At 53.3% G+C, this 20,982-nt stretch overlaps 1 protein-coding gene and 1 long non-coding RNA gene across 2 annotated transcripts; both read right to left on the bottom strand.

Moving 5' to 3' along the window:
• Positions 1–6,904: 6,904 nt before the first annotated feature.
• Positions 6,905–14,170, bottom strand: LOC120379836 (maestro heat-like repeat-containing protein family member 7). Its single transcript, XM_039497353.1, has 11 exons — positions 14,123–14,170; positions 13,632–13,763; positions 13,197–13,276; positions 12,814–12,919; positions 12,214–12,309; positions 11,402–11,506; positions 10,916–11,051; positions 10,046–10,140; positions 9,409–9,561; positions 8,449–8,591; positions 6,905–7,514 (listed from the first exon to the last, which is right to left on the bottom strand). The coding sequence occupies exons 3-10, from the start codon at positions 13,229–13,231 to the stop codon at positions 8,496–8,498; spliced, it is 822 nt and encodes a 273-aa protein (XP_039353287.1). The 5' UTR covers positions 13,232–13,276; positions 13,632–13,763; positions 14,123–14,170; the 3' UTR covers positions 6,905–7,514; positions 8,449–8,495.
• A 4-nt stretch (positions 14,171–14,174) lies between these two features.
• Positions 14,175–19,962, bottom strand: LOC120379843. The gene is made up of 4 exons (XR_005587614.1): positions 19,815–19,962; positions 15,396–15,545; positions 14,618–15,163; positions 14,175–14,232 (listed from the first exon to the last, which is right to left on the bottom strand). It is a non-coding gene; the product is annotated as an uncharacterized LOC120379843 (long non-coding RNA).
• Positions 19,963–20,982: the final 1,020 nt, after the last annotated feature.

The raw sequence follows: 20,982 nt of genomic DNA, 5'->3' as shown, positions 1-20,982 counted from the left end.
CCACCTCACCTCAGTATATGGCTACTGCCAGTCATCGTCTCACCCCCGTGCCAGGAAACATGGACTCCTTCACCACCCCCAGTCTTAGGACTGCCCTAAGAGGAGATTTTGACCAATCAGGGAGAATTCTGGGGCAGGGTGACCCATCTGGAAGTGGGCCGTATGACCCCACTAAGAACTACTCCCAAGGCCCTCTGCCAATCAGGATGCAGTACCATTACCCCATAAATCCCAGCACCGGACAGACAAGGCCATCTCTTACCAAGGACACATGGTTTAGAAATTGTGGAAAGGCTGTTGAGAGGAAACATGGACTCCTTCACCACCCCCATGAGAACTTCAGACTCTGTCTTATCCCCAAGGGTCTTTGACCATCCACGGAGACAGCGCTACATCAGCGACAGTGCCGAGGAGGAGGAGGGAGCGGCCGAGGGGAGCCCTTCAGCCCAGCCATTGATGGATAAACCCGAACCCAAAACCCAACTGCTTGTGAGACACCCCAATGAGCATGGTGGCCTCTCTTTGTCCACCCCCTTAGAGGTGGACTGTGATTGAGGCTGGGGGGAGTCACCAGTGGCAAAGGTGAACGGAAAAGACATCACACAGGTAAATGAATGATTAAGAAGCAATCGCTTCTTAACAGGTAAGGAACCGGGGGTTGTGTAAAAACAAACAGTGGGGTGCTTACACTGTTTCTGTTCTGAAAATCTCTCAACAGCGCGACAATGCCTTTCTAGACGGCCTGAAAGCCCTGGACAGCGTTGCATCAAGCAGGGAAGATGAACCGGGCCCACCTTGGTTTTGCTCAATGCCGATACAAATTGTTGAAGCGGACTCTGAGGATGATGGCCATGAGGTGTTTCGGAGGAGGCTTGGCATAGAACTAACTGGGCCAGTGCCACATCGTGAGCGTAAAAAAGTCATGCGGACTATTGTACACGTTGCTGTTTATGCTGCCCTTAAGAAATGCCTTAGGGAAAAGCTTTGTGAAGATTGCGAGAGCCGTGTCATAGATGCGCCAGGCCAACAGCCCCACGACTGGGTGACTTGGACTTCAGTGGATATAAACCACAAGCTCTGGGGCCTATGTGCTGAGCTGGGTTTGGAAAGCTGATTAAACACCGTGATTGCCAGAAGTTCTGCTGTGCAATGTCTGTGCCTAAGCCAAGAACATTTAGCGCAAGGGGGGACCTTGTTCAATGCTGTGCAGTTGAGTGGAGCCCCTGATTGTGTTTTAAAGAAAATAACCTGCTTACAGCTGGAGTGGAAAAACTGGAGGCACCTTCTGGTTCATTTTCTTTAAAACACAGTCAGGGTCTCCACTCACTTGCACAGCATTTCTCCAGTTATGGCAATCATGTGAACAAGGACGTGTGTATCACGAATTGTGGGGTTTTTGCTATAAAACCTGTTGAAAAATCTCTATTCAGGGGTAAGCCAGTTCGCTGCTCCCTGCTCCCCGTATGCGCGTAATAAAGGGGCCTCGTGTGATTCTGATCCAAACACAATGCGGGGTCATTTATCCACGACACGGCGTGATATTGGCCGTCTAGTCTGCACAAAAAGTTACAGATTCCTGCTTAAGGAAAAGACTATTGTAAGGAATCTAAAAGGATTCAGCTAGAGAATGGTGAGGGGACAAACACGCAATAGAAAACTTGGTCGCTTTAAATTTACAAATAAACCCTATTGAAAAGGGCTTTGTGACTATCCGTGTTTCTGTTCGAAGGCCTTTGGCCCTTAAATGAGCTAGAAGTGTTAATGAAGCATCTTGCCTTGGTTTCAAGGAGCTGTATGTCTTTTAAATAAAAAAATCAATTGTTTGTGAGAAGCTAGCGCTTGTGGGTTTTGTGTGTCAAAGTGACCCATTTACAGCAAAAAGCTGAAATGTATGTTGTGGGTGGGGGGGAAAATCCTAAGAAATGTGCTTACAGTAAAACAAACAGGCTGTTCAGACCTGTGTTTGAGTACAATACAGTTGACTTATCCTGTTGAACTGAGTGGGTTTAAACCCCCCCTCACTGAATAGCCAGGGTGACTGCGATTACTTACCCTTGTTGCCATAGGGTTAAATGTGATGGGGCTGGGTGGGGGTAGATGGTGAGTTCTGATTAATATGAAATGAAATAAAACCTCAGGAATTCGCAGATGCTATTGGACAGTTTCGATATAACTGCTGGAGTTGGCAGAACTCAATTAGACAGTTTCAATATGACCCCAGGAGTTGGTGGAACACTATTGAACAGATTAAATATGGCCCTGGAGTTGGTCGAATGCTCTGGGTCATTCTTTCTAGAAAACACCCCCACCCCAAACTTTAAGCATGAAAGAAACGTGTTTAAAAAAAAAAACCCAAGCCCCAAGACATTCATTTATATCTGCAAAGGGCCCCCCGCTTGGAAATGGATACTGCTCAAAACTCTAAGAAGGCCCCACAGAAACATTTATTTTAACTTACAGAAAAAAGGAAAAAAGAAAAAAAAAAAGCCCTGTTGTGCAGACAGCTTGGTTCCCCCACCCCAGATCACCACAGGGGGTGCTGCGGGAGGGGTGCCTAAAGTCCTTCAGGATCTATTAGTTCAGAGCTGTGGGGATTAAATTAACCTGCTAGCTACTATGCTGAAGTCTGTCTGAACAATGGGCTAAGATGGTATAAAAACCTCAGGTCTGTTGGAGACTGTCCTTTTCAACAGAAACTTTCTTGAAAGGCTGCTGGACGGCAGACAGAGGTAGGGCTTGCTGGCTTGAACTCTGAAACTATACATTGTATAATGCCACTCTTTGCCCAGGCTGTCTTAGGAAAATAATGGTGCCTATCTTCATTGCAGCATGATCTGCTTAGCATGGACCCAGTAACTTTAAGCTGCAGTTCACCACCAGGCCAAGGTAAAAACCATTTTAACTATAGTTGTGCTTAATACTGTTTTAAAAAACTTTAAGTATTGCACAGTTTGTATAGGGATTTGGTGGTAATAGTCACTAACATTTTTGCTTGTTCTTTAACCTGAAGGCCCAAACACACATTGGGGGAACAGAACAAGCATGTGCCTGCAACACATGATCCCTTAGTGAAAGGGAACTTTTTTGCAACTGACTTTTAAATGCATGGGGAGGTGGGGGTTATTGAAAAGAATATGGAGGCAAACTTGGTTTAGTGTGTTTCTAAAGCTGCTGATTTGTGTGTGAGAGAGGTCTGGGCAAGGCATAGGTGTAGAGTTTTAAAAGTACTTGGTTTGTTTCAAACCAACAGGGTTTTTTCCTGTGCAAAATGTGGTTTAAAATGGATTTTAAAAGCAGTTTGGTTTTTATTCTGCAAAATGAGATGTATTTTAAAAAAATGTTTTTGAGGTTTTTGTTGTTGTTTGTTTGTTTGTTGTTTTTTGGTTTATGTTTTAAGTGGTAGAAATAAACTCAAAACCGGTGTTTCTCGTACAGCCTGAACTGGATGATTTGTTTTAAAGCTGTGACTTTTTAAACAGAAAAACACCCTAATGAATATTTAGTTTTTAAGTTTACAAGACGGTTTCATGTGTTTTATAATAATGCTGTTTGCTCCACAGTACGGTGAAAACATGAGAGATCCTTAGAGCAGAGGGAAAACAAGCTCAGAAGAAAAGGGAACGAGACAGCTGAAAGGGAAAATTCACCAGCATCAGTGACTGATGGATGGAAGAAGCCCAGTAAATATATTTTGCTTATTGGTTGGGTTGTTCTGTGAGGTTTTGTATTTGAAGTGAATACATAGGTGTGGGTGAGAAAGATGGTAAAGTTCAGTTTTGTAAAATGATTCCCCCCACCCCCCATAGGCATGGGCAACTTTTCTGACAATGCTTAGTCTGCGCTACAAGGACACCTCCTCCAGAACCGCCAAAGAACCAGGAATCTGCTTTGAGACTTTTAACAACGCAAAACAGCACAAGAGTGCAGATGAAGCATCCGGGCAGTCCAAACCTCATATCCGTCAAACCCAAGGGCAAAACAAGACTCTGGTAAACAACAACCACAACTCCAGTTCCTCAGCGGCCACTGCCACAGCAAACCCTGAGAAAACATCCACATTCACAAACCTGGAGAACGCGCTCGAGGGGTTGTGAATAAAACACCAAGGACTGACAAACCATTCTCCCAAAACCATAAGCTCGTCACCGCTCCCCTATATTCTAGTATTTGGGAACAGTTTGATGGTTCATTCAGAAAACTGATGGACGCTGTGTCCCCGGAGGGCGGGGGGTGTGGGGCGCTAAAAGAACGGCATTCTAAAGAGAGTTGGGAAAAATCTGACGCTTCGCTCAGAACACTGGTGACCTCTGTATCCTCAGGGGGCCTAACGACTGACCACAACTCACTTACTGGATGCTGAAACGAGTCTGTTCTTCAAAGAACCGACTGAGCCGAATACTAAAAGGCTAAACCTTACAGCGCCGAGCTTCAAAGGTGCCTAATGTACGTGAAGCCGAGCGATGCGGAGAAAGTGAAAATCAGTCTGTTTCTACCAGAACAGAGACTGAATGTAACTGAAACCCCCCAGAAACACCAAAGACCTCACACTCTGTTGCTCAGCAGGTGCTGGATAACGTGAAGAAGCGTTCTAAGAAAAATGCATTCGTATTGCTAAAGAAGCTGGGCCAGGCTACAAATCTCTCTTCATGGAACGATAAATGGGCTTTTGTGTTCAAAGGCTCTGTGGTTAATGGTTCTAACATGCTCGACTTAGTCAGGGCCGTGACCCAGACCCGCTCTGTTCCTAGCAGACATGGACCTTAAAGATGGGATGTGTTTATGAATGTCATGGCGGAACGCAACATACCACCTTCCGTCATGGGCACTGCGGCCAAGAGAGCTCTATGGAACGTCTCACGACCTCGACCGTCACTTAATCCAGAGGTGAAAGTAAGCCAGTACGGGCCAGTACGGAGTACCAGCCAGAGCCAGTACGCCGTGCCAGACCGCACCTTCTTCCTCAGCGGGGATTTAAAGGGCTCAGAGCTCCGGCAGCTGTAGGGAGCCCAGAGCCCTTTAAATTCCCCTCGCAGCTCCAGCAGCTGGGTTGGGGCTGGGATTTAAAGGGCTCACAGCAGGGGTGAAAGTAACTTCCAGGACTTACCGGTACTGCCGGAATCCTGAGGGGGCGTGGCCTCAACCGGAAGAGACGGGGCCTCTCAAGATTTAAAGGTCCTGGAGGATCAGCTGTGGCTGGGAGCCCCAGGGCCTTTAAATCAACCCTGGGCTCAGGGGCAAATTAAAGGGCCCAGGGCTCAGGCCGTCACGAAGCCCCGAGCCCTTTAAATTCCCCCCGCAGCTCCGGCAGCCGGATTCATGTGTGGATTTAAAGGGCCCGGAGCTCCCACGGCTGCGGGGAGCACCGAGCCCTTTAAATCTGGCCCCAGCCCGGCTGCCAGAGCTGAGGGGGAAAATTAAAGGGCTCTGGGCTCCCTGCAACCACCAGAGCTCTGAGTCGTTCAAATCCCTGCTGAGGAAGCCGGTGCGGTCCGGCACGGCATATTGGCTCTTCCTGGTACGCCGTACTGGCCCGTAATGGCTTATTTTCATCTCTGCTTCAGAGATCTCACAGCTGTGGGGAGCCCAGAGGTCTTTAAATACCCCCCCGCAGCTCCAGAAGCCAGGCTGGGGCTGTGAATTAAAGGACTCAGAGCTCCCGCGGCTACAGGGAGCCAGAGCACTGCCGGGCTGGGGCCGAGATTTGAAGGGCCCGGGGCTCCTTCCACTACGGGGAGCACCGAGCTCTTTAATTCCCAGCCCCAGCCCGGTTGCTGGAGCTGCGGTGGGAGGGGAGGAGGGATTTAAAGGGCTCTGGGCTCCCCGCAGCCGCCGGAGCTCTTAGCCCTTTAAATCTCCACTGAGGAAGCCGGTGCGGTCCAGCACAGCGTACTGGCTCCTGTCGCTGCGCCGTTCTGGCACGTACCAGCTTACTTTCATCTCTGGCTCAGAACTCCTATGGCTGCGGGGAGCCCAGAGCCCTTTAAATTCCCCCCGCAGCTCCAGGAGCTGGGCTGGGGCTGGGAATTAAAGGGCTCAGAGCTCCGGCGGTTGCTGGGAACCCAGAGCCCATAAAATCTCCCCCCTCCTCCCCCGGCAGCTCCTGCAGCTGGGCTGGGACCAGGATTTAATGGCCTCAGCACTCCCCGTGGCTGCGTAGATCCCAGAGCCCTTTAATTCCCCCCGCCCCGCCCGCAGCTCCAGCACCCAGGCTGGGGCAGGGAATTAAAGGGCTGAGAGCTCTCCACAGCGGCAGGAGCTCTGGGCCCTTTAAATCCACACTTGAACCCGGCTGCCAGAGCTGCGGGGGGAATTTAAAGGCCCTGGGGCTCCCAGCCACAGGTGATGCTCCAGGACCTTTAAATCTTGAGAGGCCCCACCTCTTCCGGTTGAGGCCACGCCCCCTCAGGACTCCGGCAGTACCGGTAAGTCCTGGAAGTTACTTTCCCCCCTGACTTAATCATTCCTTTACCTGTGTACACCTTGTGCGCCGGTGACTCCCCCGAGCCGCAATCACATTCCACCTCTAAGGGGGTGGACAAAGGGAGGCCACCATGCTCATTGGGGTGTCTCACAAGCAGTTGGGTTTTGGGTTCAGGTTCCGGCGTATCCATCAACGGCTGAGCCGAAGGGCTCCCCTCGGTCGCTCCCTCCTCCTCCTCGGCACTGTCGCTGATGTAGCGCTTTCTCCGCGGATGGTCAAAGACTCTCGGGCGAAGACAGAGTCCAAAGTTCTCACGGGGGTGGTGTAGGAGTCCAGGTTTCCTCTCCGCAGCCTTCCCACAATTTCTAAACCATGTGTCCTTGGTAAGAGATGGCCTCGTCCGTCCGGCACTGGGACTTATGAGGTGATGGTGCTGCACTCTGATTGGCAGAGGGCCCTGGGAGGAGTTCTTAGTGGGGTCAAACAGCCCACTCCTGGACGGGTCACCCTGCCCCAGAACTCACCCTGATTGGTCAGAATCTCCTCTTGGGGTGGTCCTGTCAGGACAAAACCGATCCTAATTGGTCAAGGGCAGTGAGAGGAGTTCCTAGAGAGGTCACAAGACCCACGTCAGGACGGGTCACCCTCCCACCCCAGAGCTCACCCTGATTGGTCAAATCTCCTCTTGGGATGGTCCTTCCAGCTTGGTAGAGGGTGGTGGGAGGAGTTCTTAGAGGGGTCACATGACACACCTGGCTTCCAGTTATGTGGCCGACTTGACCACAAAGAAATACCCCCATGGGGCGGGGCTTCCGGTGACAGGTGGGAGGGACTAAGGGGTCATGGGGCGGGGTTAGGCTTTGATTAATGGTGGGGCCTTTCTACTGCTGCCGGGTGTTGAGTATGTCCAGGCAGAACCGGAGCCAGTGTCCATGTCCAGGCCACAGGTCGAAGCCGGGTGGTCAGAAGTACAAGCCAAAGTCCGTATCCATGCAAAGGTCAAATCCGTGTAGTCGAAATCGGAGGGGTTGGGGAAGATCAGGAGGAGGAGGAGGCAGGGCTGGAGCGGGTGGCTGGAGGGCCTGGAGCGAGGCTAGAGAAAGGCAAGGAGAATACTGAGCCGGGGTTCAGAACCCAAATCTGGAGCCAAAAAGGGTCACGCCAAAGTCATAGCCAGAGACTGGAGTCAAGAGCCCAGCCAGAGTCAACAGTGAGAAACCGGAGGGCAGGGCAGGGCAGGGGGTACATGCGGGCGGGAATGTGGATGACTTACTGGAGCCCTGGAGACCCCTCATCTGGGGACTCCCTTCCTAGCAATAAGAGAAGGACAGCGGGATGCCAAAGATGTCTCTGAGCCTGGGGTCCAAGCCAAGGGGAGCTCCCATCCAGGCTGTGTACAAGGACCCCGTCACCCTCCCTGTTCATTTCACACTCACAGACCCCCTGGCTGGAGGGGAGAACAAAGGGCAGAAGCGAAGGTGCCCCTGGGGGAAAGGCTCTAGGCCGGGACCCAGTCCACTTCCCACATCTACACCCAGGATTGTGTGACCAGGCCCACAGCCCTTCCTCTGCATCTCAGTTCCCACCTGCCAGATGGGGAGGCTCCTCCCCTGCCCCAGGGTGTTCGGGGGGAGTTTCATTCCTGGCTGGGAAGGGTTCAGAGACCAGGTGGGTGCACTGGGCCCCAGGTGGGGGATGGTCGGACATTTGCTGCGTCAGGGGTGACAGGGGCCATGGGAGGGTCTGAGCAGTGATGACGGGGGAGGGGCTCCATGTCAGGCCACCCCTCCCAGACTGCAATAGCTATTGAGCATAACCCCTGGCTCTGCGGATTCTCTCACTTCTGGGCCAGCCCCACAGCCTGATTCTTCCCAACCAGTATCTGGCCTGGCCCCAGCTCCAGGGGTCGGGGTGGGACAGGGTGTCCAGAGCGAGGTGCTCGGCCTTGGTTTCTCTCAGTGCTGCGGGGGGCTCTATGGCCGCTCCCCCCAGCCCTTCCCCCCAGGCACAGTGAGACAGAGCAGTACCTGCGGCAGGGGGTGGGAGCTGGTCATGCGAGGGGGGGTCTTCAAGGCTACCCCACGGAGCACAGCCCCTGCAGGGCATCGGGCACCTGGCCCAAGACCCTGATATTAAACAGCTGGACCATGATGTTGGCTGTGATGTCCCCCTGTTGCAAGGGAACAAGGATCAATCAGAGACTCCGACACCCACGAGAACGAAGGGAATTAACGGCACCGGGAGCCAGCAACATTTCCTCCCCATGTCTGAGGGACGGATTCCCCCTCCCAAACCCTGAGACGAAATCTTCTCTCTTCTCTAGTGACTTCCATCCCCTCTCCCACCATTGTGGAATGAACTCCTGCCCCCACTCCTCTCAGTCCCCCCCTGAGAGCTGTTCTACCTCCCAACCCAGCGGGAATCCAGCTCTGCTCCCCAGAGTCCCCTCAGCCACCCTCGCCCCCTCCAGCTGAGGGACTGGGAGGCTTTGGGCCGTAGTGCCGGGGGGGTGAGAGGAAGTGGACACCTTTCCACAAGGGATCCCCATGTCCTTAACATGATGCCATGGGCAGTGGCTCTGGTGAATGGGGCACTTAAGCAGCCTCTGCTGACTGACTCCTCCAGTTCTCCCAGAGCAGGTGGGGGCTGGGATAACATGATACCAGAGCTCTAGGAACCGGCCTGAGGCCCCGAGGGGGATGAAAGGCTCACAGAGGTGGCTAGGGGAGTTGGCAGCCCCTAGCATGAGCAATGGCAGTGTGTCGTGTTGATGTGACGCCTGTTAGGAAATAGCCTTGCTGGAGAGCTGGGTCTGCCCTGCTTTGAGCTGCTCAGGGGACAAGCTGGCACCGACCAATGGCACCTGTCTGGGGTCACCCTCTCCTTGCTCCCTGGTCAGCGCATGGGGATGGGATGGGAGTGATTTTCAATGGCCTGGAGGTGAAAGGCCCTGGGGTTCCCTCCCCAGGTGACCCCTCTTTGGTTACCTCGTCCTCTAGCAGCTGGCCGGCTTCCCCCAAGATGGAATAGGTCAGCACCAGGCCAGCCTGGCTGACGCGGAGTAGGGGGTCGTGGATGGCCAGCAGCCCCGCCTCGAGGAAAGATCTTTTCTGCTCCTCCGTGAAGAGTTCGCCAAAGACCTAAAACCAAAAGAACCAGAGCCCTTACAATGGCCCAGAACCAGGCTCCAAATCCCTCAAGTGTTTCACAAGGTGGAGAAGAGTCCTGGGGCAGCCAACCTTTGGGGTCCCATGGACCAGGAACCCCCTTCTGTAGGAGGCTGCAGGCACTGAGGCCTCAAAAAGCTCTTTCTGGAGCAGGATTCACCGCAGGTGCCATGAGATGCTGGGAATGTGTCTGCGCGCTCTGGAACCCAGCTCACACAGACAGCACAGGACCCCTACTGCTCCCAGCAGCGATAGCTCCTGCAGCTCACCCGCTAGAGGTTCGGGGTCTTTTAGATCTGGTTCATTCCCACGCCTCACCCCACGGACATTCCCAGGAGCCTCACATACTCTGTGGAAATAAGAAGCAGGCTCTTGCCCTGTGTCCATGACACACTCACTGCAGGGGGAGACAGCTCCACACCTGAGCTACTGCAATGCACCGGCCGAGAGTCCTTACCTCTCCCACCCTGGCCAGATTTCTATACCCCAGGCGCTCGGGGTCATGGAGCCCGTCCCGGCACCACAGGTCTGGGGCCTCTCTGGTGTTGAGCCCTGGGGGAGAAAGACACACCCATTGGGGAGGTTTGGCCTTCCGCTTTCAGTGCCTGTTTCCTTCTGGGTGCACACTGGCCAGGCTCCTCGTGGCATCCGCGGACGAATGGAATCGCAGGGTCCATGCCAGGCGGGTTAGTACCAGAAGGGGGATTTGTTTCAGCCATCACAGTAATCATGTGACCCTTACTGTCACTGTGCTCTGGGAGTGGGTGCCTGTTCATGGGGGTGTCTAATACTGAGAACCCCCCACACCCACTGAAGTCAGGATCTGGCCCTGGCTACCCGACAGGTGACACCCTACAAGCTTTGTGTCCATCTCCTGTGGTGCCTGCTCCTGCCCCATCCCTCATGATGGGCTCTTTCCCTCCATGTGTCTCAATAGCTCCGTTCCTGTCCCCTCACGAGCTGGCTGCCCCATACGGGGGTGGGCTGATTTCCCTGGGCTGGGGGACAGAGCCGGGCTATGAGATAATGCAGCCAATTTCCTTGGCACTTTCACACTCATCTCCCTAATTCAGAGAGAGGGGGAGAGACAGAGTCACCATCTAAGCTGGGGTCGGTCTCAGAGGAGGGGGCTTCTTTCTGTAGGGTCCCATTGCCCAGCAGAGGGAGTCTCAAAGGAGGGGCCTTGTTTCTATTGGGGTTCCTCTTCCCCGCTACAGCAGGTCTAAGCAGAGAGGCCTTAGTTCTAGAGGCGTCCCAATGGCCAGCTGGAGCTAGTCTCCCAGAGGCTCGTTTCCATGGGGTCCCATTGCCCAGCTGGGTTTCTTACCCCTCTTCTGAAGCAGGAGCCAGTAAAGCCAATATATCCCACCCCTGGCATACCAACTGAGGTCACTGGCTGGGTGGGATACACAGAGACCCAGCTGCAGCACGAATTCACCTGCCTTGGAGAAGGTGGAGGAGGTCTGGTGGAAGTAGAAGGAGAGGGGAATCCATCACCATTCTCCCTTCAGCTCCCCAGTGCCCCTGGACCTGAGCTCTGCTCCCACCCCTCTGTAGGAGGCGCTGGGGGAGAGGATCGAGAGCCCTCTTCCTCTCTGTCCCCAAGGGAGCTTGGAGCAAAGGGAGCAGGGCAAGGGCCCTCGCTGAGCACTCACTGCCTCGCTGCTCCAGAATAACAAGGGCCCTGAGGCCAGGCATGACCCTGCCAGCCAGCGGCCTATGGAACGCAGTCCCTTACGGACCCAGGGGGGACCAATTAGCCAGGTGACGAGGAACTTGACTCTGCAGGATGCTGGGGTCAGAGGTCACGTACGTCTAATCCAGGCAGGGAGGTGGCAAACTGGAGCAGGGCCGCGCTGGTCTGTACGGCCCTGGCTCTCTCCTGGGTGTTGTTTGACAGGAGAGAGGGATGGACGTGCTGCGGGAGAAGGAGGCAGGGGAGGGTCAGCGGGCAGGCGTACATGCTCTACAAACCAGCCTCTCCCCCTCCCCAAGGGGCTCAGACTTTGTGCTCAGGGTGGAATAGCCGAGCCCTGGTCGCAGAGTTTGAAAAGGGGGTTCATGACACTGCCCACGTCTTGCTGGGCACAAGCTGCTTGTCTGTCCAGGCTGGGACAATGGTCAGTCTTGGGGCTGGTCTATTTGCTCTGAACCCCTGATCCATGAACAGCACGTCAGGATCAAGGCACATGCCCTGGACCCCAGACGCAACGTGCAAAGGCCTCGGTACGATGGATGGAACAGCCCTGAGGACAATCCCTCCGGGAACTGCAGTGTCCCTAGGACATAAGAGCTGATTCCCTGAGGCTCCTCCTGTATCTCAGGGTCTCCCTAGAGAGGAGCCAGTGACTTTTCTCTGAGGCCCATGTCCTGCATCTCACAGAGGTTTTAGTCTCTCAGGCCCCAGCCAGGCCTGGTGCTCACTATTAGTGCTTAATGCAACCGTGCAGAGCTCTGACTCATAGTCCCAGCTCCTTCCCCCTGCACTGGCAGCTCTGGGAAAGTGTGGCCGGCTGGGTCCAAGCTGGGAGGACACAATGGAAACGTGGCTTTTCTAGTCTCTCCTTTGCTGCCCTCCCACAGGGTTCAGGGGCAATTCCACCCCAGACCGTCCATTCTACTCACCTCCAGGAGGTGCTGCAGCTTCTCCACGGTGGGGGTCTCTGTCAGAAGGCCCCTGAGCAGGATGTCCAGGCTCTGCGAATAGTTGATGTACAGAGCCTGCAAGAAGAGGGATCACCCGTCAGTCATGGGACATGGGGCTACACCAGTCAGGGGACAATTAGGAAGATTCTCCAGGAGCCCTGGCAAGACTCAAAAGGCATATCCTGGCCTCTCCCATTCACATCACTCCAGGGACACTTAGCAAGAGTTCATGGCCGGATGCCTGCTGCCTCGTCAATCCTTGTTCTTAGCAGTTCTCTGTGCAGGGCCTGGTACCCAGCAGAGTATGGACCAGCCAAACTGCAATGGGTGGGAGGTAGGATCGCCGGGAGAGTCCAGGCAGGAGATCAGAGAATGAGGAGAGGAGGGAAGGCTGGGATCAGCCATGGAGGGGTAACGCAATCCCCTCTGGAGGGAAGGGGCCCCCCCTGCCAGTTTGTCCCGGGCCTGTTCCCAGCTCTGCCCACCCCTCCCCTATTCTCAGCAGCTCCATCAAAGCGAGGGAGCAGGGACCAGAGCCTGCTCCTGCTCCTGGGCCAGAGAGGTAGGATCAGGACCTACCCGGCAGTGTGTGGTGTCCTGCCCAGTGCCCAGGGTGTACATCCCGTTCAGAAGAGCCCGCAGGAGGCGAGATTCTAGCTCCAGGGCGAGCGGTGGCTTCAGTTTGCTGGCAGGAGAGAGGAGCCCATGTTACACTTTGCAGCACCAGCGTGGCGCTGGCACTGCCATGGATATGACCCCCTCCCCCGCAGTGATCCCCTCCTTACGTTCCTGGACTGAAATCAACCCCCCGGCCAGGAAAACGGGGACGCTCCCGCCTCCTCTGCTGGGGGATGGGAACAGCCACAGCCGGGGGGAACCTAGACGGGGGAGGAGCTGTGACTCCCGGCTCTGGGCCCGGTCAGCACCAGGGTTAGGGCAGCTGGATGGGAGGGTCCTGGTACCTGAGGCTGCAAACTGCGGCCATGGAGCTGGGCATGATGGAGCTTGGCTCTGACGGACCAGGGACATTTTCAATCAGCTCCTGGGAGACCCCAAGGAAACAAAACTGCATGTGAGACTCAGGCCCTGCAGACGCACTGGCACTTCCCCGGGAGGAGCCCAAAGTGCTCTGCAGAAACAGCCAGTGTCACCCCCCCCCCCCACCCGCTGGGCCCCCCCTTCCTCCCGTCCCTCAACTTTCCGTCCCCCTCTCACCCCCCACTCCTCCCTCCCCTCCCGCACTGCCAGCTCCCCATCAGTGTCACAATTCTCCCCTTCCCTGCTCTCCAGCGCTCCGCCCCAGGACCCCGTCTTCTGCTTCCCGCTCTGGCCCCACTAACGCTTCCTCCCATATCGGGCTCCCTCGCCCCAGGGGCCGAGCACGGGGTCCCACTCACCGCAATGCTCTCCACGAGGGCCGCTTTGGAGACCGGGGGCTCCAGAGTGTCCCGCCCCTGCTTCTGTGCCGAGAACCAGAGACGCGGCACAGCGTGGAGGAAGCGGAGCTGTTTGGCCCTGTCCGCCACCAGCTAGGAGTGGGGGGGAGAGGGGGAGAGAGAGAGCCCGTTACATAGAGACCTCCCCGCCCAACCTAAACCAGCTCCAGGGCTCAGGACCTCCATGGGGTTGGACAGGGAAAGCTGCCCACTTCCCGAAACCAGTGTAGCCCTGCACAGACATGGGGTTGGAACTGGGACAGTGTCTGCGGGGAGCGGAAACCTCGGCCTGTGTGGGACAAATGTCCCCACTTTGGGGTGCCAGATAACAGAGGAGATGTGTCCCCCCACTGGGGGTGAGGGATTCTCTGGGACAAGGCCCCCTGCCTGGGTGGGGATGGAACAAGGAGCAGGACAGACTTGGGGGCAGCGCAGCTGGGGGATTTTTGTACCTCAGCTCTGCCCTGGAGGTGCTGCTGGATCACCAAAATGGGGGACAAATCTTCCTCCTCCTCCTCCTGCTCCTCCTCCTCAGGCCACGGCACCTGGGCACTGGGGGTGTCTGCACCAGGGAGGGAAGGAGAAAGTTTAATCCCTTCTGCTGCTGGGGGATGCAGTGGACAGAGAAGGCTCCATGTTTCCCCTTTCTCTGTAAGGAGCCCCATGGTGGCGAGGGCCCCACCCTGCCCCTCCCAGAGATGCCCTCAGCCCCGTCAGCCTCAGGGCCCCGTGGCAGTCAGCCCCTCCCCCCCCCCACAACATGATCAGGGGAGGCTGGAGCTCCCCGACTCTGCCCAGCATCCCCATGGGTGTGTGTGTGCCACCACCCTGGTGGGTAGTGGGGCTCCGTGGGTCAGTCCCGGCGCCTTGGTGAGCCGATGGGCACAGGGTGTTACTAGTCCCCCACTGCCCCAGTCCTTCTCCCTTTCCCCTGGGTCTCCCCTCACCTCCAAAGAGGGAGCCTAGCAACACAGGGCTGCCAAACCCCACGGAGGAGCTGCTGGCCCCGCAGGAGAATACAGAGCTGCTGGTGTTTGTCCCGCAGTTGCTCAACTCCTGCTCTGGGCTGGGAGGAGGCGCCACAGGTGCCAGGGTGGGGCTGGCGGGAGGCCCCTCTGGGGCCAGGGTGGTTGGCGGCTCCTGCTGGGCCCTGGGACGCAGCTCCTGGCTCCTTGGCTTCCTGCAAAGGAATCCCCCGAGCTGCATTGCCCGGCTCCTGCCCCCCTGGCTCTCTCCTCCACAGCTGAACCCGGGGCCACCTCCATTTCTGCCCAGAAGGTGCCGCAGGTTCAGCTAGGGGAGCTGCTGTCTTCCTCCTCCTCCAGCAGGCGACGCAGCTCCTCCCTTTCCCCTGGCCACGAGCCTCTTCCCCGCCCGCGGGGACAGAGGGGCCGCTCTCCTCCTGGGCAGGCTGGCGGATGTTTGCTGCCGGCTCTGGAGCCACCTGCCCGGCCTTCCTCCTGAGCATCCGCCTGATTCGCTCCATCCTGGAACTGAGTGGGGAGCAGCCATGAGTCTGGCTTCAAAGCAGCCGCTCATTAATGAGCCTGCCTGCTCCCCTGCCCACCTCCCCTCTGCTGAGGCAATTTCTCCTCCCGACACATCCCACCCCAGGGCACAGGAACCCTCAACCTGGGGAACAAACCCTGACAAGGGACGGGCTGGGAGCCCTAGTGGTGGGATATTCCCACCACACGGGGGATGGCTCTGGAGAACTCCACTTACTTGCTCTAGATTGGATGGAGCTGGATGGCAGATGCTCAGGGTTGCTCCTCCCTTCACCGTCCTCGATCTCTGCACCCAGGTGGCCGGCAACGGGTGCCGCTCAATGCCCTGCCAGCAGGGCAAGGGGTAGAAGCCAGAGATTGAAACTGGCTGTGAAAACAATAAAATGCCACTAGCGGAACACTCCTGGGACACTCCATAGCTGTACCGGGGGCCACCTCCATTTGGGCCCAGAAGGTGCCTCAGGGTCAGCTAGGGGAGCTGGGGTCTTCCTCCTCCTCCAGAAAGCCAGAGCTGGGAAGTGCCAGCAGGACTCAATTCCCAGTCTCCCTGGCTCCGAGTGGGATCTGTTGTAGTGACTGACGGATTTGCTCCTTGTCCCCCATCCAAAGCCAATAACACATCTCTGGGTTGGCAGTCATGAGTTAGACCTTCTCAGCATCCCTCTGTCTCCCGCAGCCCCCAGCTGTTCCTTGGATTGCGGTGGCTTGGATGGTAACAGGACTGGATATTGTTACTGGCTCACTGGGTGGTTCTAGCCAATGAGGGTCTCAGTCTAGCCTCAGAGGCCCACACCCCCAGACACTACAGGTCAGGGTGGATTGATTTCATTCCAAATGTTTTGTAGTTGCATTTTTGAGTTATTTTCCTAACGAGGGATTGATTCTCATGAAATTCTTAGTGGTGGCCGATGACAGAACACGGAGCAATGGTCTCAAGTTGCACTGTGAAAGGCTTAGCTTGGATATTAGTTCACTAGGAGGGTGGTGAAGCCCTGGAATGGGTTCCCTAGGGAGGTGGTGGAATCGCCATCCTTACAAGTTTTTAAAGGGCAGCTTGACAAAGCCCTGGCTGGGATGATGAAGTTGGGGTTGGTCCTGCTTTGAGCAGGGGGGTTGGACTAGATACCTCCTGAGGTCTGGTCCAGCCCTAGTCTTCTATGATGCTAGGAATAGGGATCCATTCAAACATGTTGACTTGCTGGTTTTGCAGGATACATACAAACAAAAAGGTTGACTGAACCATTTGTTTTCATTTCAAACAAACTGGGGTAAAGAAGTATCTCTAGTTCGTGCACTGAACTGATTGTTCCTGCTCATAATGTCCTTCCAGATTTTAGAAGTAGTAGCTCACATCTCCTCCTCTCTAGCGTTTATTCATATATTACAAGAGGAAAAGAAGCCTTCATCCTTTTTCAACTCTCAATCAGTTTCTTACATTTGAATGAAGTAGCTGCATCAACTGGAATGAAGAAAATATTCTTTCTGCACCTGCAGAAGAGGCTAGTGCTGCCAAAATCTGGCTGAGTGTTTCAATAACTTCTGGACCCCCAGGTGCTTAGGCAATGACTTCCAACAGTTCAGTGCTTTGACTTCCTCTGACACTTGGCAGCAAACATGGACTTCTTCATGTAGGTATTTATTTAAATTACTTTAATAGGCTGGAGCAACTAGAGGCCTTCACATCACTTGTCATCGTTTCAAATTTTATACTTGATAGGTTTTAAAAAAATCTTTCAATATACATTTAAAAAACCCAGTTTCAATTTTAAAAAAATCTCTTTCTGGGGGTGGGGGGGTTGGGTTGTGAAAAAGCCATTGATTGGTCTTGCCCTTGATTTTAGAAGAACTACTTCATCTGAGAGAATCAGAAACTGCTTATATTCTAGTCAAGGAGAGGAGGCAGCAAAATTCATCCTAGCAGTAATTTGTTGGGCCTTATTTGCTCAGTCTCAAACAAACAAGTGTGCAAAACTCTAGCTAGTCTCTTTTATGTAGGCCCAGCTAAGAGGTGGTAGGAGGGGCAGGAATGCTGTCTCCGTCCCGGATCCAGTAGCAATTGCACAGGATATTGCCACAAAACCTACATTTTACTGCCAAACTCGCTAAGCCATTCCTCTCCTGCGCTTCCTGGTTTCTAAGTTTCAAATCCACAAAACCTTCCCCTTGACAGTCACTGCCCAGATGGTGCAGCAGGCAGAGGAACCTGAGCAGTAACACTGTGACACCAGAGGTAACTCAGCCACCTGTCGCTCCCTGACTCCACTAACCCTGAGCATAAACCCGAAGCCTCAGCCCTTTCTTGGGCATCGCTCCCATGGAAACCTGCAGGCTCATTTACTGACTTATGCAAATTACCTGTGGAGAGTTAGCACTGACTGGCTGAATTCACTCTCAAGTCACAATGCCCTTCAGCTTACAGCACTAATGGAAGGGGCACAGGGTGGAAATCAGGCTTTTCTGGTGGCCCATTTTCCAATTGAGAAGAAGGGACAAGAGGGAAGGAGGAAGAGGGAAGCAAAATGGTCACTTTCCAAACGCCCCCAGCAAGTCACAGATTAATTCCAAGCCCAGAGGAAACCACTGTCGTCTGACTTTCTGTTTCACTTCGGCCATAGAATGTGCCTCAAAATAATTCCCATAGGAATTAGAGCAGATATTTTAGTAAAACACACGAGCTTGATTTTAAAAGAGGCCAGTTGTGGAAAATCCAGCACAACCCTCAGTCAATTGCTCCAAACTCTGAGGTTAAAAATGCTCCTCGCCTTCTTTCCAATGTGTATTGGTCTAGCTTCAACTTCCAGCCATTGTCTGCTCAGAACCTTTATCTGGTAAAGGGAAGATGGAGACTTGCTGCAGCAAGGCTCCAGGGCTCTGGGAGGTTCCCCCTGCCCCGCATCCCTGTCCTGCCTGGCTGTTGGCAAGGGAGCTCTGTGAGGTCACAAACGCCTCATTCATAGAATCATAGACTATCAGGGTTGGAAGGGACCTCAGGAGGTATCTAGTCCAACCCCCTGCTCAAAGCAGGACCAATTCCCAACTAATTGTCTTTGCTCAAATGGGCTGAGTTCCTGCCAAAGGCCTTTGTGAAGTCACTGCCGCACCCACCTTTCCCTGGCAGGCCTGATGTCTGCCCCTGGCCAGCCCAGCTGGATGTTTGAGCTGCACCCCGGATCACCCCACTTGCTCAATATTGATTCTGGGGAGCAAGCAGGCCACCCAGTAAAACAGCAGAGTCTGTTCCACACCCCACACTGAGTTTTTCATAGAGGCATCGGTTGTGAAACAATTCAGTCTCCTAATGTGGCCTCTATTTCACGGGCTATGAAATTTCACACTCTTAGCACCCTATTAAGCCCAATTGCTTGTAATTCACTAAAAGGCACCTTCCCAACCAGGTATGATGGTAGGACACCAGGAAACAGAGACTCCAGAGACTGGGTAATTTGTTCCAGTGGCTAGTCTCCCTCACTGTCAAAATTACATTGGAAATTGACAACCTCTGATAAGGGCCAAATTTATGACAATCTTTTAAATAATTTAAATAGAAGAGAAGAAATAACATTCAGTAGAACATGTTCACTGCCAAGTTTTCAGACAGTCGCACCACTGATGTGATAGTTAAGGCCCTGGAAGCAAAGTTAGCTGAAATGCTAACCCAGCTTCGGGCATCAGTAAAGATGCAGAAAATATTGTCTTCCTTTCAGTTTATTCAAATCGTTCAGTTCAATCGACTAGTTTGTTGAAATTCAAGAAAGCCATTGGGAATTCACAAAACAGGCAAACTTGTTTTCCTCCCTCAATCTAGGGATGAACACTAGGGGATAGATCTACTGGTTCATCAATCTAGAAACTTGTGGAGACAAGAATGTATCATTTCACTTCACTAACCACGCATCAAATTGCCTTTGTTAAAGAAATCTGTTAGTTTGAAATGCAAAACATTTTGATACAGCTTCTTTCTTATGCTTCTCTTTCTAGCTCTGGCATGACCCTGCTGTGTGACCAAAGAGAGGTCACTTCTTTTCTTTTTCCCTCGGTATCATGGGGGATGGAGAAAATTCTCTCAGTCCTAGCAGGAGAGAGATTGAGCAAGTCAGGCGTGTTAGGGCCCTCGTGCTCTAAAGGACAATGGGCGATTGTTGTTTGGGGCAGGAATCCCGACGGATTTGTTACTTGTCCCCCAACCAAAGCCAATAACACATTCTGTATTTTCAGTCATGAGTTAGACCTTCTCAGCACCCCTCTGTCTCCCGCAGCTCTCAGGTGTTCCTTGGATTAGAGAGGCCTGGATGCTAAGAGAACTGGAATTATTTTACTGGCTTCCTGGGTGTTACTAGCCCATGAGGGTCTCAGCCTGGCCCCCAAGGCCCACACCCCCAGACACTAAAGATCAGGAGGGGTTGATTTCACTCAAAGTTTTTTGTATTTCCATTTTTGAATTATTTTCCTAATGAAAGAGTGATTCTCATGAAATCTTAGAGGTGGTAGATGACAGAACAAGGAGCAATGCTCTCAAGTTGCAGTGTGGAAGGCTCGGATAGTAGCAAAAACTTTTTCCCTAGGAGGGTGGTGATGCCTTTGAATCTGCTAGGATAGAGTCCCCTATCTTGTACTTAGAGCCTATATTTTTTCTTACCTTCTACACAGATGACAATGTCTTTGAAACAAATCCACTAGGGAATGAAAAACACATGCACAGAATCTCCTGCACACCAACGTCTCTTGGTCCTGAGGGAGAGACCGCGAGCTGGAGGCTTGCTGCAGCAAGGCTCCAGGGCTCTGTGAGGTTCCCCCTGCCCCGCATCCCTGTCCTGCCTGGCTGTTGGCAAGGGAGCTCTGTGAGGTCACAGACGCCTCATCATCTTTGCCCAATAGGCTGAGTTCCTGCCAAAGGCCTTTGTGAAGTCACTGCCACACCCACTTTTCCCTGGCAGGCCTGATGTCTGCCCCTGGCCAGCCCAGCTGGATGTGTGAGCTGCACCCCGGATCACCCCACTTGCTCAATATTGATTCTGGGGAGCAAGCAGGCCACCCAGTAAAACAGCAGAGTCTGTTCCACACCCCACACTGAGTTTTTCATAGAGGCATCGGTTGTGAAACAATTCAGTCTCCTAATGTGGCCTCTATTTCACGGGCTATGAAATTTCACACTCTTAGCACCCTATTAAGCCCAATTGCTTGTAATTCACTAAAAGGCACCTTCCCAACCAGGTATGATGGTAGGACACCAGGAAACAGAGACTGCACCTCTCCCCTGGGTAATTTGTTCCAGTGGCTAGTCTCCCTCATTGTCAAAATTACATTGGAAATTGACAATCTCTGATAAGGGCTAAATTTATGACAATCTTTTAAATAATTTAAATAGAAGAGAAAAAATAACATTCAGTAGAACATGTTCACTGCCAAGTTTTTCAGACAGTCGCACCACTGATGTGATAGTTAAGGCCCTGGAAGCAAAGTTAGCTGAAATGCTAACCCAGCTTTGGGCAGCAGTAAAGGTGCAGAAAATATTGTCTTCCTTTCAGTTTATTCAAATCGTTCAGTTCAATCGACTAGTTTGTTGAAATTCAAGAAAGCCATTGGGAATTCACAAAACAGGCAAACTTGTTTTCTTCCCTCAATCTAGGGATGAACACTAGGGGATAGATCTACTGGTTCATCAATCTAGAAACTCGTGGAGACAAGAATGTATCATTTCACTTCACTAACCACGCATCAAATTGCCTTTGTTTAAGAAATCTGTTAGTTTGAAATGCAAAACATTTTGATACAGCTTCTTTCTAATGCTTCTCTTTCTAGCTCTG

This window comes from Mauremys reevesii, linkage group 1 (genome assembly GCF_016161935.1).
Source record: "Mauremys reevesii isolate NIE-2019 linkage group 1, ASM1616193v1, whole genome shotgun sequence".
NCBI classification, from domain to species: Eukaryota; Metazoa; Chordata; order Testudines; family Geoemydidae; genus Mauremys; species Mauremys reevesii.
The sequence above is the reverse complement of the archived record's forward strand: the minus strand, read 5'-3'. Positions and strand labels throughout refer to the sequence as shown.